Source organism: Saccostrea cucullata, unplaced genomic scaffold (assembly GCF_032062105.1).
Source record: "Saccostrea cucullata isolate Sc308-1 unplaced genomic scaffold, CSIRO_AGI_Scuc_v1 ctg7530, whole genome shotgun sequence".
In the NCBI taxonomy this organism is placed as follows: domain Eukaryota; kingdom Metazoa; phylum Mollusca; class Bivalvia; order Ostreida; family Ostreidae; genus Saccostrea; species Saccostrea cuccullata.
The window spans coordinates 20,342-37,832 of record NW_026936596.1 but is presented as its reverse complement, the minus strand read 5'-3'; the positions used below and the strand labels follow the sequence as shown (position 1 = coordinate 37,832).

Here is a 17,491-nt window from a genome sequence, read left to right as displayed (position 1 = left end):
TAAAACTCGAGTTCTACTGAAACAAAACAGACAGAAGCTTATACAGGATAAAACTATGCCACTCAGTTAACTGAAAGTTTAATTAAACGTTACTGAATTCCAGAGATCCACTATTCAGTCACCTTTCAGTGGCCATTCAGTCGACTGAAAGGAGCAATTTCATTATATGTTACTCAACAAACAAAAACAACTATAATACATGTATGTGAAACGTTGCATTTTAGTACAACAGTATGTTGTAGAGTAGGTATCAGATTGGAAACCCTTGGCTAGCGAAGATGCGTTTTTCTATAAAGTATTTAACATCTGCAGACGGATTGGTTTAGAGATTATGAAATTAGAAACAAACACACTAAAAATGAACTAATTCAATTATTTGCAACTTATTTTACTCGTTTGGGATCGGCATCTCATTTTTTGAAGTTGTGTCAAAAAAGTAATATTTATAACGTTTTTTTTTTCATTTGTTAGTGTGTTTTTCCCAGATAATTTGATTTTGGAGTAAACGGTAAACATGGAGAATAAAATGGAATGGCCTATGTCATTTCATAGGGCCGCCTCTTCAAGGGTACACTTTATACAACATAACCAACCTCTGAATTTCAATTTCATTTAAATTTTGATCTAATGATCAGATCTCCTATCTTCTTGATTTACTTTACGTATGAACTGTAGGAATCTTTTCATTTTAAAAGGATACGTGGTTCCACACTGACATTTAGTCTTCGGATACACGTCTTCCCAAAAAATTGTTAGAATGCCGATGGGCATTTAATTTATCATGCTCTTTAATAAATCGACTTGTTTATATATTCCTCTGAAGCAGAATTTACTCAAAAACACCTACATGAAAAGAATAAAACACTTCACCCTGGACTTCGGAGAAGAACACTTCGATGAATGCGCGGATCTAGACCGGGGGGGGGGGGGGGGTCAGGACCCCCCTCCCTCTGGAATTTACAAGGTTAAAAAATGTAATACTAAAGCAAGAAAAAAGTTACCAAGGAGCCCCCTTGGAAAACGCCCCCCCCCCCCCCCCCGGTTAACGCGAATATGTGTGAAATGGGTATGAAAAGTGAAAGATTTGAGGCAATAGAAGTCATAGACTACCCCCCCCCCCTCCCTTATCAAATAGGTTTTTGACGTGTTGACGTTTGAGCGAGTTTAGGGTTTGTTTTGTTTTTTGCTTGTCAAGAAATTTCTGGGATTGGACTTTTTTTTTGACTGGGGTGGAACCCCCCCCCCCCCGGAAAAAATTTCTGGATCCGTGCCTGCTGTTCAAAGATTTATTTTTTGAGAATTATATTAACCTTTTTATAATTTTACAATTTACTTTAAAATATGCTATAAAAGGGCTTCATATTTTAGAGGACATATAATTTAAAACGTTTTAGATTTTTAAACACTTTTAAGGATCATATTTCAACTTTAACTCAAATGCAGACAACACTGGAGAAGTTCATTTCAAATTATAACATTATTTAATTTTCATAACATTTCAAATCAAGGAATTCAAAGCTATGACATACCAAATCATATTAATGTTATCATGTAGATCTGTCTCAATTCGTACCAATATGTAGGAATACCATCTTTTAAAATCGCTACATTTGTGACGCACAAGAAAGTCACTTTGCCTCTCTGCCCTCTACCAGTAAATCAAATCAACCACAAAACTGTTTTATAAAACTTATATTTATTGCACATTTACACATTACAAATGAATGATTAAATACATGTATTCTGAAGTAACTAACATCTACATGAAACAAAACTAAAGAACTAACAAATCTACTAAAAAGACAATCGACTTGTACTTCACTAAACAGACGAAGATTGAACAATCAATTGGACTTGATTCTTTTAAGCATGCATTGCTAATTAGAAAAAAGCAATTCAATGAGAAGGGAGTTTAATTTATGAATCAAACTGAAAATTACATCTCTTGTACGTTTTGGAACTCAATTTGTCGGGGACTGTTCTCCTTATATTAATGACATCAAGCTAGTTATTTACATTATACAAGTAGTATTGTATATTCTTGGACTATAAAAGCTTTGTATAATATGTATATTGTTTTTATTTTTACGCGAACTAACATATAGTGAATATAGCTGGATGGATCTCACACAGCTTCAACAGAAAATTGGTGTCCATGTGTGTCATCTATATTTCCACAAAAATTTTTACAAATATGGAATTACATATTAATTGTAAATTACCTACTTTCACCAGACGACAAAAGATATCTGTATAAACTTATAAGGATTTCAGACTTTTCTGTTAAGCACTATTAATTTTTCAAGCTGAAGTATATCATCATTATGCATTAATTGTGTTGCATTAATACAGACATGACAACTACATTTTTATTCTTGTCACCAGGACTTACAATTATCAAATTTATAGTAAATAAGAATTTCAGGGGGGAAAACAAAACAAAAGCAATGCATGTAAGTTGAGAGGGTTTAAGTTTTTGGTTTGATCAATTCATGACAAATCGTCCATTGTGGTCCGTGGTCAGATTGGGCACGTGACCATTACACTCGGGGTGATAGTCTGGATCCTCAAGGTTCAGGTCCTCAATTTCCAAATCCATCGACTTCAAGAAAGAATACACAAGTTGGATTATTTATTGTAAGAATAGTCAGCTGTGTGTGTCTTTGGGATAAACTCGTAAAATGCTGCAAGAAGTTTTTCTCTAAATATGAAATCATCCTCAGGTAGAGGAGATTCACCCTTATTTGATAGAATAAAATACACAAGGAAAAATTTCAACTTGTTCCATATTACAGCTAAGGGTTGTGTTCATCTTCTTAACTTCCCTGATTCAGTTTGCCAATTTTATGCAAGTGATGTGCAGCAAATGCAAACTTCAAAGAATACAGGTCATGGTCAGATTTGGTGATCTTTTACTACAACAGTTTTCATGAAATGGTCTTGTGATGTCTGTTTCAAATTAATGTAATCTAGACTTAATTACATCTATTTCATATACTTCCTGAATTAAAAGCTTGTCTTTCTGTTTTAATGTAAATATTTTTCATGCCAGACCCATTCTTAGGTGCAAATGATTTCTTACCACTCTTTCAGAGTATCTGAATTAAAATTCAACAAGAGGCCCAGGGGCCGCTTCGCTCACCTGAGCTCTGGCTATGTAAAACTAACAGCAAAAATAAATTCAGTATTGAAAAATTTTAATATTAATGTAGGTTCAAGTGGGATCATGATTTGAACAAACTTGAATCTATACAACATGAAGATGCTTCCATATAACTATGACCAATCATGGCTTTGCTGTTCTGGAGAAGATTTTTAAAGATATTCCCTGTGTATTCCTATGTTAAAGTTTGACCCCCATTGTGGCCCCACCATACCCCTAAGAGTCATGATTTGAACAAACTTGAATCTACACTACCTGAGGATGCTTCCACGTGAGTTTCAACTTTCCTGGCCCTTTGGTTCCTGAGAAGATTTTAAAGATTTCCCCTGTATTCTTATGTTAAACTTTAATACCCCCCCCCCCCCCACATTGTGGCCCCATCCTATCCCCAGGGTTCATGATTTGAACAAACTTGATTCTACAGTACCAGAGGATGCTTCCACATGAGTTTCAATTTTCCTGGCCCAGTGGTTCTGGAGAAGAAGATTTTTAAAGATTTTCCCTATATATTCCTATTTCTTTGACCCCCAATTGTGGCCCCACCCTTCCCCTGGAGGTCATGATTTGAACAAACTTGAATCTGTACTACCTGAGGATGCTTCCGAGAGTTTCATCTTTCCTGGCCCAGTGGTTCTTGAGAAGAAGATTTTTAAAACATGCCATTTTACTAATTCATATTAGTAAAAATAAGGAGCCTTCGGCTCAGGTGAGCTATTAAAATGCTAATTTGTGACTTTTGAATATCCCTTATCCTGCTGTAATTAATACCATAATTCATTTTACATCCATCTGCAGTGCACTCCATATTGTTCAGTCTTGTACACAAACTACATGTGTATACCCAAGTTTCATTGGAAATATCAAAATTTCTAAGATCAATTGGCAGTATGTCTAAATATTCACCAAAATCATAATTATAGTAGCTGGTGCTTTACCACTAATTGCTTTCTTTTTTTGCTCTTGATTTTAATTTACTTATATTTCTAAAGTTAAAATGCATCAATAATTGTCTGATAGAAATAACTCATGCAAACATTTAAAGCAATGTTTCATTCATGCCTGATATCAACACTGAGGATAGCAAGAAAAGCAAAAGGAACAAAATATGTATGTTTGAACATGAAAGAGTTCAATTTTGACACAAACGAAAACACAATTTTTTTTTTCAAAAGATATATTTTAGTTCAATACTTGTCAAAAAATAGCATTTATTTCCAGTGTATTTAAGTCTTTTGCAAAGAATCAACAATTTGTACACATTGGTATAAGGTATTCATAATTTCAATGTTTGTATTTCGTGAGCAAACAAATTAATCACGGCAATATTCAAGTCACAATTCCTCATATTCACTCTATTTTCTCTTCAACCTTTTCCTCTTTGCCTTTCCAACCCTAATAAAATAGGAAAACATTTTCATTATTGAACTGGCTTTGCATAATCAACACACTGAGTGAAAGGTCTGCATATACATTAATTTTATATGAAATGATGGAAGAAAGCTCCTCCTTTTTAAACAAGATGATGTATGATAATCTAGTGTTGACAAGATGTTATCATATGCTCAACCAACACCCAAAAGGACAATATTAGTGACTGCAAAAAACGGAATGTCTGATGGTAGTTTGGTTTGACTGACTGGAGAAGATTATGAGTCTATGACTCAGATCTAGTAAAATCCAGATATTAGTTAGTATGGTTCAAAGTTGGATGTCTCCAATTCAGTAACAAGAATGTCTTATTTCCATTTAGCATTTTCCTGAACAGCAGAATACACCTTCCTTTGATTTTTTTTTTATTCGAGTAGAACTTATTCCTATTCACAATGATCCTTATTAAAAAATGAATTTAAGAAAATGGACTTATAAAATACAATTATCCTAAGGATGTGAGGAAGAGGGACACATATTAAAAGTTGAAACTTCCATCAAGTAAAATGTATAGAGTCATAAAATAACAATAGGGGAAACCATGCCCCAAGGATTAATTCAGCTACAAGATGTATTAAGAAGCTACCTAGTTTTTTTTATATAATGTTGGTTTTGACTATATAGAAGATTTTTTTATCTATAAGAATTTGAAAAGTATTAGGGGTATCTGCAGTATAATTTGCTTAATTGTCGAATTAAAAATAAAACGGAAAAACATTGGGTCTTTCATGTTCAAACACATTTCTGGGGAAGTATCTGGACAAAGCAGAAAAAGTGAAGGAAAAGAAGGAAAAAACATGATAAAAAGCACATTTCTCACATTTATATAATTATTATAAATATCTTTCTCTTTTTATTGCACCATTCTTTACATTTACTTTCATTTGAGTTTTACAAAATATCTCTCTAGCTCACTGATGAAAACATTAAAGAAGAATTTCTTTTTTTTAAATTTACAAATTAGCTTATGCAAATACGCTTATAGTAACCTTTAACTTTCAATTAATTTTGTCATTTCCTTAATTTTCTTTTGTAATTTTCAGCAAAGTAACTACTGTAGGGTACTAACAGTATAAATGAATTTGTGGAAGGTAGATTAGTGACAGTTACTTATTTGGAATAAAAAAACTATTCATTACAAAAACTTTCTTACCCAATTCTACAATAAAAGTAAGTTTTTCTACATGAATTTGCTATGGAAATATCTGAGATGTATATCCAGTAATGATTAACATTCAGAGACACACGTGTGACAACATAAAGAGTTAGGAAAAAAGTTAAAGTTAATTCATGCAACATACATTCCAAAACATTTAATATTTAGTATTGGCTGTTTGCACCAAAAGCATACAACATATATAACTAAAAAAATAATCGTTATAAAATACTGAATAATTACTATGTATAATTTTGACCAATCAGCCAATTCTAAATGTTGTCCCAAAGTTGACAATGGTCTACCTACCAGCCAGTGGAGGGGGCCTGTTAGAAGCTTCTCTGTCAGGTAACTGAGAGTTTCCTGTAAATGTGTCACCCTCTCCTTTGTCTGGGTCAACACCCACGCCGGAACATCTTCATATCTCTCAACCTTTAAAGGAAAAATAATCTTAAGGTTATGCTGAATAGTTACTTCAACTTTTCATCAAATATACTTTTCTCATTTTTTCCATGATAGTACAAGTCTTCTCAATACCAAATGTAGATATGATATTATTTTACTATGTCATATTTAGTATATAATGATTTCTTGCCCTGGGACATTTAGTCTTAATAACCAAAGAGCCTCACTTTTTGAAATGACTGGTATAACTCTTCAGTGAAGGCCTTGGCGTCCTGTAATCTCTCTTGTACAGCTTTAGGTTGAACGGATTCCGGTAACAGGGAGGTAACTCTTGTGATGCTTTGTCGGAGTTGCTGGCTGACGTGACGCGCGACTGCAATTGTTCTTCCCTCTACAGTCTGTAAGGATATAAATAACTTCCTTATTAAACTCAGTCACTTAAGTTAAAATTTTTATATCTGGTTTTTTAATCTTTGACTTTAACCTTTCTTCAGTCTAGTAAAATAATTATTATATGACGTCACTTAAATCTCAAAGTAGGAGAATGTCCTTTGAATTGATCATGACATGCCTTGTTTTGCAATGCATGTATATAACCTTGTACTTTTTATGCATTATCAAGGACTCTAAAAATAGCAAATAATCAATTCATATACATGCCAAGGTTGACAACTTGCAGATAAACACCCTATATACCTACAAGTAAATGTCACTCACAAGGACAAGGACCCACTGCATGTCGGAATTGAATGTCATATTAAAGTTTAAGTGCTTTATTTACCAGCTAAGTTGAGCTAACAATTTTTTATTTTTCTTGTTTTTAAAGTTTATAACGCATTTCATCTTGAAGAAAACATTAAAATAAGGATAACTGACTAAGACATTCAATTAAAAATTGAAAATGGTCTAGCTTCAAGATTTAATCAGAAACATTTTTCCTTCCTACTTATCTTGTTTCCAGTGGAGAAAAGATTCATTTATGGTGATTGCCTAGACACACTTCTACTTACATCGGGTAAGTCGGGGTTCTCTGCCTTGATTTCTGACCAGGTGCTTGAGATTTTGTTCTGCGTAGCTTCAACTGTTTCCCCCAACTTTTCCTTAGCTGAGTCCATATTGGTCTTGGCAAACTGAATCTGTCAATTTGACAAGTCATGCATTGATATTATCATTGACATAATGAGCATTTATTTGATCTTTTTCCAAACTTGTTCATTTCAAAGTATAAAAATAACAATGTTTACCAGGTCTACAGTGAAGTTGAGTTTCTGGAGATTTTCCTTGCTGCGGAGTTGTATTCCCTTGAATTCCTTGAGGGCCCGTCTGTACATCCGCCTGCGGACTTTAGTGGTTAGAGTCTGGGCTCTGGACACAGGGTCCTGGGGGTATTCATCCATTTCCACCTCTTCCTTCTCTGAGTCTGACTCTGGAAAAAGGGTGACAAAAGTTATTTATCTAGTCATCTGCTGATATAGAAAATACATATAATCCTACAAGTAAAATATTTACAGGAAACACCGAAAACTTATTTGTAGAACAGCTTCCAAAACTGTTGCAAATGATATTTGCTTGAAAAGACACAGTATATAAAATAAATATAGATGTATTTTATAGCAAGTACTAAACACATGTAACAGCTGTGTAAAATATAAAAAGATTTTTCTCATTGCAAAATAATTTTTTAACTTGAATTCCTCTGTCTAAACTTACCATTTTCTTTCTCTTCGCCCTCCTCTGGTGGCAGATATTTGTTGATGTAGTCCTCAGAGACAGTGAGGGCATCATTCATTTTCTCGGCCACATACTGACCATAGGTCGTCTCCATTGACTTGGACACCACAGTCATCCCCATATCCTTCACAGATTGTACTGTACTCTGTCCATACTGCATCACTTTATCCACCTAATAACAAGATCAGAGAGATCTCCCTATTTTAATTTGTTCTTACTATACTTGCAGTTAACTCTTTTTTTTTTTTTAAATATTAAATGATAATCTTATATTCCTTGTATGCATGTACATTTACATTTTTTTAAAAATTCAGTTATTCTGATTGGTCTGTTTGTTATAATTGATTGCCCTACCTGCTCCTTTCCTTGGGTGTACTTATCAGAGCCATACTGCTTCACGGCATTCACTCTGTCAATGGCTGGCTTAAGAACAGCCTGGCAAGCCTCCTTTCCATCGTTCACCAGCTGTTCAACAATAATGATAGAAATTATACATACAGAATATATGGACCACTGGACATATTAAAACAGAGAAGATTTTATAAATTGGATACAGAACTGCCTTGAATTTACAAAGAATTAACAACAGACCTCATCCGTAGGTTTGGTAATAGCTGGGTATCTCTCCTCCAATTTCTCCAACTGGTCACATGCAATCTTGTTCACTGCATCCACTGAAAGAAGTATGAAATTTTATATTAATACCTTCATGTATATATGCTTTCTCATTTCACAGCATAAAATCTGTTCAACATTATCAAAATCTCTAAAAAACTTAAGTATACTCGACTTACACTGGGGTTGGTATTTCTCCAGGTATGGTTTAGAAGTCTCAGCAACAGACTTGATGCTGGATTCGGCCAGATTCAGTGATGCACGGAACAGCTGGTTGCTTTCCTTGGTTCGTTGATACAGATTGCACGTCTGAGTGACCGCAGTGCTGACCACTGGCAGACTGGCCAAGCGGCTGACAAATTGCTCCTGTTCTCTTTCTGGTTCCATTATACTCCTCCTATACATGAAACTGTAATGAGGGTATCTAACCACGTGAATAAGTGTAAATGTGCTTTGTTTCCTACATAATATGCCATTAAACCTCCCTTTTCTAGGCTATCTGACTTGCAGTTTAAATTCTTTCACATAGGCTGCTGACTCCCCATCTTAATTGTTAAAAAAAGATTATCTACTATACTATAAACATAAGTTATGTTTATAGCATAGTAGATATTTTTTTAACAATTAAGATGGGGAGTGCCTATGTTCTTTCATAAAAAAAGTGCCTGAACCCCCCCTTACGAGGTAAGCAACATATTATATTTATTATATTATGTAACAAAAAACTGGATATATATGCATTTTAATAAAAAAAAACTAATAACAGTATATTCTAAAATGATTGGAAATCTATATTGTATGTTTGACATTCATCTTATCAGGATTTACTTCTGGAATTTTCCTAGACAAAGTGAACACAAAAGAAACTGCGATCTACTAACAAATACACTGAAAAAGCAAAAATTTTTACAATATTACTTTGTGGTGCATTAGTACATACCTGACCAGTTATTCAGTTGCTTTGTAAAAGACAAAATTACTCGTATTTCTTCAATCAGCTGCTTTTATACACGTACAACTACTAACGTCGATAAAAATATGGGTTCAAAGTCCAAGTTGCTGTACTCTGACGTAATGGTGAATATGGGGTTCCAGACAGGAGGCAGTATGTTTAATGTGAAAATGATGATTTAGAATGGTTAATATTTTTATAATTTTTATACTCGTTTGATAATTTACATGTACAAGTTATGCAAGTATTCAGAAACATTTTAACAACGTTGTAGCAATTTAGATTTCATCCTTACAACCACGCCACTCCTTCATGACAGAGAGCTAAAAATAGATCAAGGAAAGTCCCCATTCTAGGTGACTGATCAGCACGTGTAAAGCAGACAAATGCTGACTTTTTAAAAGAAGGACGAAGGTTAAAAAAGATTCACTGACAATCAGTGTTACACGTGCACTGTCACTGTGCTAGCTGTTGTGAAATTATAAATACGGACATATGTTCCTTGCTATGACATAATATTTATTTATTAAAAATATTATATGAAAATTATTAACTCTTTTTTTTATGCCCCCATAAACGAATTTTCGGGTGTATCCAGTTTTTGTCGTGTCCTTCTGTCCGTCTAGCTGTCTGTCTGTCTCCATGTCTAGCTGTTTGTCCGCAAAAACTTTAACCTTGCCGATAACGTTAAAGGTCAAATTCAAAGGATTACCGAAATAGATATGCTTGTAACTGATTTATGTTGTAAATAAAAGTTAAAAAGAGGGAATTACAATATTCGTTTAATATTTTGGTATATATATAACTACTCTTGATTATCTAAAAGAATGGTAAATTTTAGGGAACATAAATGTTGATATACCAGGGTTACGTGTAGATCTTTCAATTAAGAATAGCTAGGCTTTGTATGTTTGAGCCAATCAAGGAAAAGCCGGTAAGGGTGAAAGTGGAAATGAAAATCATACAAAGTTCTGACCAAGTATCATCGCAGAACCTAGCGAATGTACACAACTGATATTTAATCGCTTTTACTCAATCACTTAATATTACGGCAGAGATGTTTACAAAAAAATGATTTATGTATTGTTCATTATTCATCATACATAGATGGGACCAAGACTTTCACTCGTAAAAAATTATAGAATTCTTTTCTTTACATTTCATGGCTGTTTGAACAGGGGATACATGTACACCGGATTTTTTAAAATGTAAATCATACTTTGGTAAACAATGAACAGATCAATAGAATTTACTGCATCATCGGATATAAATTTATCATCTGTAGGAATCCGAAGATATTGCTATCACACTGGTGCTTTTTTTTTTGGGGGGGGGGGGTCCCCCTAACCACCCACCCTGGGTGTTTCGTATCCCAAGGATTCTTTGACATTTTAAGAATTAAATATTTTTCTATAACATATCACAAAGGATTACAAATGAACAATCCAAAATGTAAGCTTAACCTAGCCCTTTTAGTTTACATCTATAAATATTCATACACTCTGATAATAAAACAGGAACGTTCCGTTTCAGTATCAGAGGGTATGAATTTTCCCCGTCCCCAAGCACCCGTGATAACTATACGTATGTCTGGAATCTTAATGCGTAACAAGGAATTTTTATTTGTCCGCCCCTCTCGATCCTCCCGAAATGACATTTCTTTGTTTTGCCCCCAAATGGAAATTGCTTCCTACAGGCATGCTTTGCGTAAAATCTTTGTCATAAGGCGCTTTTATTAAAAAAAATATTTTAATATGAATTTCTTCATCCTAATTTAGTTTATATACTCTTTTGGTAACTATGTCAAGACGCCGGTCAAAGAGAAAAATACTGCAAAAAAAACAAATGAAGTGGACAGTAAAATATGGAGGAACGATCACTTGTGTGCATGAACACTGAAGTTTTATTTTTTTTTGATAATATTATAATAGAAAAAAGTGCAACTGCATGGAAGTAAATAAACACATTCTTGAGAAAATATTATCTGAGACGGACATTATACTTAAACATTTATATATCCTGACAAGAAATGAAATCACCAACTCTGTACAAGTATATTATCCGAGGAAAATTGCCTTACAGGCACGAACTATAGGTGAGGGGGGGTGCTCCCTGGCTTTTTCATATAAATATTTTTTAAATTTTAATTTAAAAAGGAAATTTTTATGAAAGGTTAGTAACAACCCCTTTCCCGTTTTGTCACAGTAAGGTCATTTTCCTGCATCTCATTATACTCATTATATGTACGAAAAAGACTAAACCCTTCCATTTTATTTTTTTTTGGGGGGGGGGGTCACATTTTTAATCAAGAATCTTTTTGGCTTGTCTATTACCCCCCTTTTTTCATATTCAGTCTGCTCCTCTTGCTCACCATATGCTTAACATTTATCTAGTTTGTTTAAAAGAATATAACATTTATGTACACGATAAAAACATACAGATAGTTTTTTCTCTATCATTTTCTACTCTACGTACATTCATTGTACATCTCTCTTATCGCAGATTTCTCGGATGGGTATATCACCGCCTCGGTAACCTTCCGTCTTGTGCGCAGGCACCTGAAAAATGGTTGATGTACATCCACCACCCCCACCGAGATATTTTTGGACACGATAATCATTTCCTTGTCTATCATTTCAAATAATAATTTCCTTGTCTATCATACCAGTACTTTGATATTTGATACAGTCCTTCGGATGAGACCGTATAAACCGAGGTCCTGTGTCGCTGTAGGTGCTGGCACGAAAAAGATCCCTCCTTGCTCAATGGCCCTAAGTGCCGAGCATAGGACAAAATTTTCAGCTTTCCGCCGGCAAATGATGGCGTCTTCATATGAGTGAAAAATAAATAAATAGACTCAATAAATCGATATTTGATTATCATCTTCCGTTTTCTGTCAAGTTTTAGAAATTGTTCTTTTACGGTTTATGAAAACTGCAAGTACTTTTTATGGCTTTGACAGCATACTAGAGGTAGTTTACGGCAAGATTCATGTTCTTTTGACTTGGCGCCGCGTAATACATGTATGTAAATATACCGAGCACATACTGTAAAGGGACAATCTCTGTAACTTGACAAAAAACAGAAAACATCAAATTATTTATGGTATTGGTATGTATATGAGGAATTCATGTATATTGTCTTAGTTAAATTTTCAATAGGAGAGAGAGGGCAAAATCTCAGGTGCCTGTCATCTTGTCTAGTACAGTACTGTAACCAAAATAATTGAAATAAAAATTTTAAAACCTTTCCCTTCAAACAGTATTGGGGCTTTAAAACCTAAACTGAGAAACTATAAAATACGACTTAAATTTTGAAATAAACCCAAGAAATCCGTCAGACATTTTATATTTAATTAAACTGTAGGCTAAACCAGCCACGTAGCATCGTTTTTGAAAGGGGGACAGCCAGAGAAAAGTTTTAAAAATTGACAAGCAACAAAAAAAGGGGGGGGAGAATTGCCCAAACTCGAAACCCTAGTAAGCGTAATGTTTGTGAAAAAATGGGGAGGCCTCCTCTGCACCCCCTCCCCTGTGGCTACGTGCCTGTAAACTGATCTATGTAAAAATATTGGTCATATTTATAGCTTTGCATGTTTATTGGGCTCAAAACGTACCATTTCTCTTAGACTCTCAATTTAATATGAATACTAGTATTCTCCTCAATTTCAGGTTCGTAAACAATAAATAAATATACTCATATCTTGTCCCGAATTATTATTAAAGTTAAAAGCGCACATAACAGCATCTAGAGAACAATAATTTTCCAAACCCGTCAATATAGTATGCACTTCCTATTTCACATTGTCTCTAATGACGTCATGCAACAAGGGAGATAAGCGATTTACAATAAATGATCCACTTGTCACTCAGGTAAGTTTAAACGACATTTAGTGATGGAAATTGGTGACAAAAAATTAAACAGACCTCAGAATGTTATTCATATGATTCCAGAGGCTGATAATAATGAATAATTATGAATTTTCACATAAATATTATATTTGACCTTTAACTTATGATTCAGTGGAGCTATGACTTTCTTATATTTATGCCCCGTAAACGTAGTTTCCGGGGTATATAGTTTTTGTCGTGTCCGTCCGTCTGTCTCTCTGTGTGTCTAGCTGTCTGTCTGTTTGTCCGCAAAAAAACTAACCTTGCCCATAACTTTTGATGTAGTGCGGCATATGACTTAATTTAATTCATATTTCACGTGTGTATTCCTTGTGATAAGACCTTTCTTTGGGTACCACCAAATTTGACCTTTTAATCTTGGAGTTTGACCCACTTCTACACAAAAAATCCAAATTAACTTATTCTGTGACCTTATCTTCTGAACAGTAATCAGTATATATCATGACTTATACTTCATATAATTATGTAATATTTGTTAAAAGACCTTCCATTGAGTACCAATAACTTTGACAATTTGACCTTGACCTTTGAGATTTCTGTACTTATGAAAACAAGAGGCCCATGGGCCACATCGCTCACCTGAGAAGCTTTGACCATTCTGTTCTTTACCAGATTTCCTCCTTGTAATACATAATGCATCCCCACTATACCCAACTGATCATAATTTAGACATTTTGAAATCTACACTACCCCAGGATCCTTCCATGTGCACATAAGTTTCAGCTTTTCTGGCCCAGTGGTTCTTGAAAAGAAGATTTTCAAAGATTTTTCCTATATATTTCTATGTAAAACTTTGATTCCCCATCGTGGCCCCGCCCTTCCCCCGGGGGTCATGATTTGAACAATTTAGAATCTACACTACCCCAGAATGCTTCCACATAAGTTTCAGCTTTTCTGGCCCAGTGGTTCTTGAGAAGAAGATTTTCAAAGATTTTTCCTATATATTTCTATGTAAAACTTTGATTCCCAATTGTGGCCCCGCCCTTCCCCCGGGGGTCATGATTTGAACAATTTAGAATCTACACTACCCCAGGATGCTTCCACATAAGTTTCAGCTTTTCTGGCCCAGTGGTTCTTGAGAAGAAGATTTTCAAAGATTTTTCCTATATATTTCTATATAAAACTTTGATTCCCCATCGTGGCCCCGCCCTTCCCCCAGGGGACATGATTTTTACAATTTAGAATACATTACCCCAGGATGCTTCCACGTAAGTTCCAGCTTTTCTGGCCCAGTGGTTCTTGAGAAGAAGATTTTCAAAGATTTTTCCTATATATTTCTATGTAAAACTTTGATTCCCCATTGTGGCCCCGCCCTTCCCCCGGGGGTCATGATTTTTACAATTTAGAATCTACACTACCCCAGAATGCTTCCACATAAGTTTCATCTTTTCTGGCCCAGTGGTTCTTGAGAAGAAGATTTTCAAAGATTTTTCCTATATATTTCTATGTAAAACTTTGATTCCCCATTGTGGCCCCGCCCTTCCCCAGGGGGTCATGATTTGAACAATTTAAAATCTACACTACCCTAGGATGCTTTCACATAAGTTTCAGCTTTTCTGGCCCAGTGGTTCTTGAGAAGAAGATTTTTTAATGACCCCACCCTATTTTTGTCTTTTCTGGATTATCTCCCCTTGTGAGGACACTTGGCCCTTTATTTTTACAATTTAAATTCCCTTTCACCCAATGATGCTTTGTACCAAGTTTGGTCAAAATTGGCCCAGTGGTTTTTGAGAAGAAGTCGAAAATGTGAAAAGTTTACAGACGGACAGACAGAAAGACAGTCAGACGGACGGACGGACAGACAGACGTACGGACGACGGACAAAATTTGATCAGAAAAGCTCACTTGAGCCTTCGCTTCCACATAAGTTTCAGCTTTTCTGACCCAGTGGCTCTTGAGAAGAAGATTTTTTAATGACCCCACCCTATTTTTGTCATTTCTTGATTACCTCCCCTTGTGATGGGTCTTGGCCCTTCATTTTAATAATTTAAACTCCCCTTTACCTAAGGATGCTTTGTAACAAGTTTGGTTAAAATTGGCCCTGGAGTGGTTCTTGAGAAGAAGTAAAAAAAGTGAAAAGTTAACAGACAGACAGACAGACTGAGGGACAGATGACAAACAAAATGTCATCAGAAAAGCTCACTTGAGCCTTTGGCTCGGGTGAGCTAAAAATGCTGCGCAAAGTCATGCACACTCGAATTTGACTCTGCCTCGTTAAAATTTTAAAAGACAAATATTACGTATCTCAGTGTAGTCTACTTGCATGCCACGTACATAAATATATTATTAAAATCAGTGTAATTAAGTAATATGTTTTAAACTTTTTTAATATATCAAAATAATTTACTTATTTAATTGACCTTTCTGACTTATAGAAATTACAGTAATAAATTATTACCATAATAGCTATGTGAATTTCATAGGGCAAAACTTTTTTATAAACAGAAAAAAAATTAATAAATTGATTGACATAACGGGTGCAATTTCAAAAATCTGCTAAAAATTACAATTGCTTTTTCAATTTTTTAATGCTATGGTTGCCTCTTAAATGTTCAGGAACAGAGAAGAATACAAGAAGAATATTTTCGAAGAAATACGTACATTATCATCATAGGCGTAGTCACAGGGGGGGGGGGGGGGGGGGGGCAGCGGGGGCACAAGCCCCCCCCCCCCCCACTTTCAGATCTGGGGGGGGGGGGAAGTGTATTCTGTGCCCCCCCCCCCCCACTTTTTAATGAAGAACAAAATCACAGCTATTTTGAAATAATATTAAACCTCATTTTATGGCATTTTTTTATGTTCAACAACTGAGTAAGCATTTCTCTTGAAGTAATAGTTGTATAATATAGTAATGTAATATAGTAATTAAATCGTCAAGACCTGCCCCCCCCCCCCCCACTTTTTTCCCCAACATTACCTTTACTATAAGAAATGTTCATTGAAGGGATAGTTCCCCCCCCCTCCACTTTTTGACCATAGTATAGTGATATCGAGGAATTGTGGGAAAAAAATTGGATTTGAAAGTAACTTGCCTTTGAAAAAGTTGGCCACTAACACCCCCCCCCCCTGTTTTTTGCTTGTCAAAGAATTTCTGGAGCTGAGCCCCCCCCCCCCCCCCCCCACTTTTAAGTTTGTAAGTTTGTGACTACGCCTCTGATCATAATAATCCAACAGAGCCACAAAATTAATATCAGAGCCCAGTGACCAAAGGACCTGAATTACCAAACCCACAATTTGATTTGAAAAAAAAAACAAAATCAAGAGGTCCATTGGCTTATAGGTCACCTGAGTATCATGTAACAACTTTCTAACAACTGAATTTGATTCATGTTTTAAACCAGAGGCCATAAAATTCACAATTTTGAAAAAGGTGCCATTGCTTATCAGAACTATACACTTAGCATGCTTAATTTGGTTACCGGGTACTTAATACCCAGTCAGGTAGATCAGAGTAACAAAGAGAAAATGCATTTCCACTTTATCAGTTGTGCACCCCGTCCCAAGGGAACCGCTGACCCTGGGGCCACATCTTCCAAAGAACCTTATTCGGTAATAACCAATATTTGCCCCCCAAATCAAACTTTGATGGAAGTATATTTAATTAAGTTCTTAATTATATGCTGACTTCAAAGCACTGAATATTTTCATAAGTAATTTATGTACGTAATGACGTCACAAACATGACGTAAATTTCAGTTTTTAATGAATTCTACAGAAAAATGTACATATTTCGTCGATATTTTGGTAAAAGGAGCGCATGTGTGTTCAGGATCAATATTTTGATATAATGTGTAGAATGATAATATCAATGAAATATATATTAATCCTGAACAAACATGCGCTCTATAAATTTAAAAGCTAAAATTGTTGAAATTTTGTCCATTTTGTCCTCTTTCTGAAAAAATTTCTAAAATTGGACTAGTTTGTGACGTCATAAAAACAAAAATTGTGAATAAACTGCTTTGAAACTATAATATGTTCTGTTAATTTATATTTCTCATACAATTTATCAAATTCAGCACATTTCATGAAGTTTTCAAAATGTAACTTTTGTGGGGGCAAGTATATGCAATATACCGCATATAGTTCTTTTGGAAATTTTATAAATTCTATTTTCATCATGTTGTTGA

At 34.8% G+C, this 17,491-nt stretch overlaps 1 protein-coding gene across 2 annotated transcripts; it reads right to left on the bottom strand.

The window, feature by feature from the left end:
- Positions 1 to 1,708: 1,708 nt before the first annotated feature.
- LOC134245897 (perilipin-2-like) lies at positions 1,709 to 8,918 on the bottom strand. 2 transcript variants are annotated; one of them, XM_062728137.1, is made up of 9 exons: positions 8,678 to 8,918; positions 8,475 to 8,557; positions 8,238 to 8,348; positions 7,863 to 8,055; positions 7,397 to 7,578; positions 7,163 to 7,288; positions 6,380 to 6,550; positions 6,057 to 6,179; positions 1,709 to 2,602 (listed from the first exon to the last, which is right to left on the bottom strand). In XM_062728137.1, the coding sequence occupies exons 1-9, from the start codon at positions 8,901 to 8,903 to the stop codon at positions 2,486 to 2,488; spliced, it is 1,332 nt and encodes a 443-aa protein (XP_062584121.1). In that variant the 5' UTR covers positions 8,904 to 8,918; the 3' UTR covers positions 1,709 to 2,485. The 2 variants fall into 2 exon arrangements, with proteins under 2 accessions (XP_062584121.1, XP_062584122.1); XM_062728138.1 differs by lacking the exon at positions 1,709 to 2,602 and adding an exon at positions 4,199 to 4,555.
- Positions 8,919 to 17,491: the final 8,573 nt, after the last annotated feature.

Coding starts and splice junctions, on each gene's coding strand:
- LOC134245897 (XM_062728137.1), bottom strand. CDS start 8,903: ATGTATAGGAGGAGTATAATGGAACCAGAAAGAGAACAGGAGCAATTT. Junction 8,349..8,474: donor TTACCAAACCTACGGATGAG/GTCTGTTGTTAA, acceptor ATTGTTGAACAG/CTGGTGAACGATGGAAAGGA. Junction 6,551..7,162: donor AGAACCCCGACTTACCCGAT/GTAAGTAGAAGT, acceptor ATATCCTTACAG/ACTGTAGAGGGAAGAACAAT.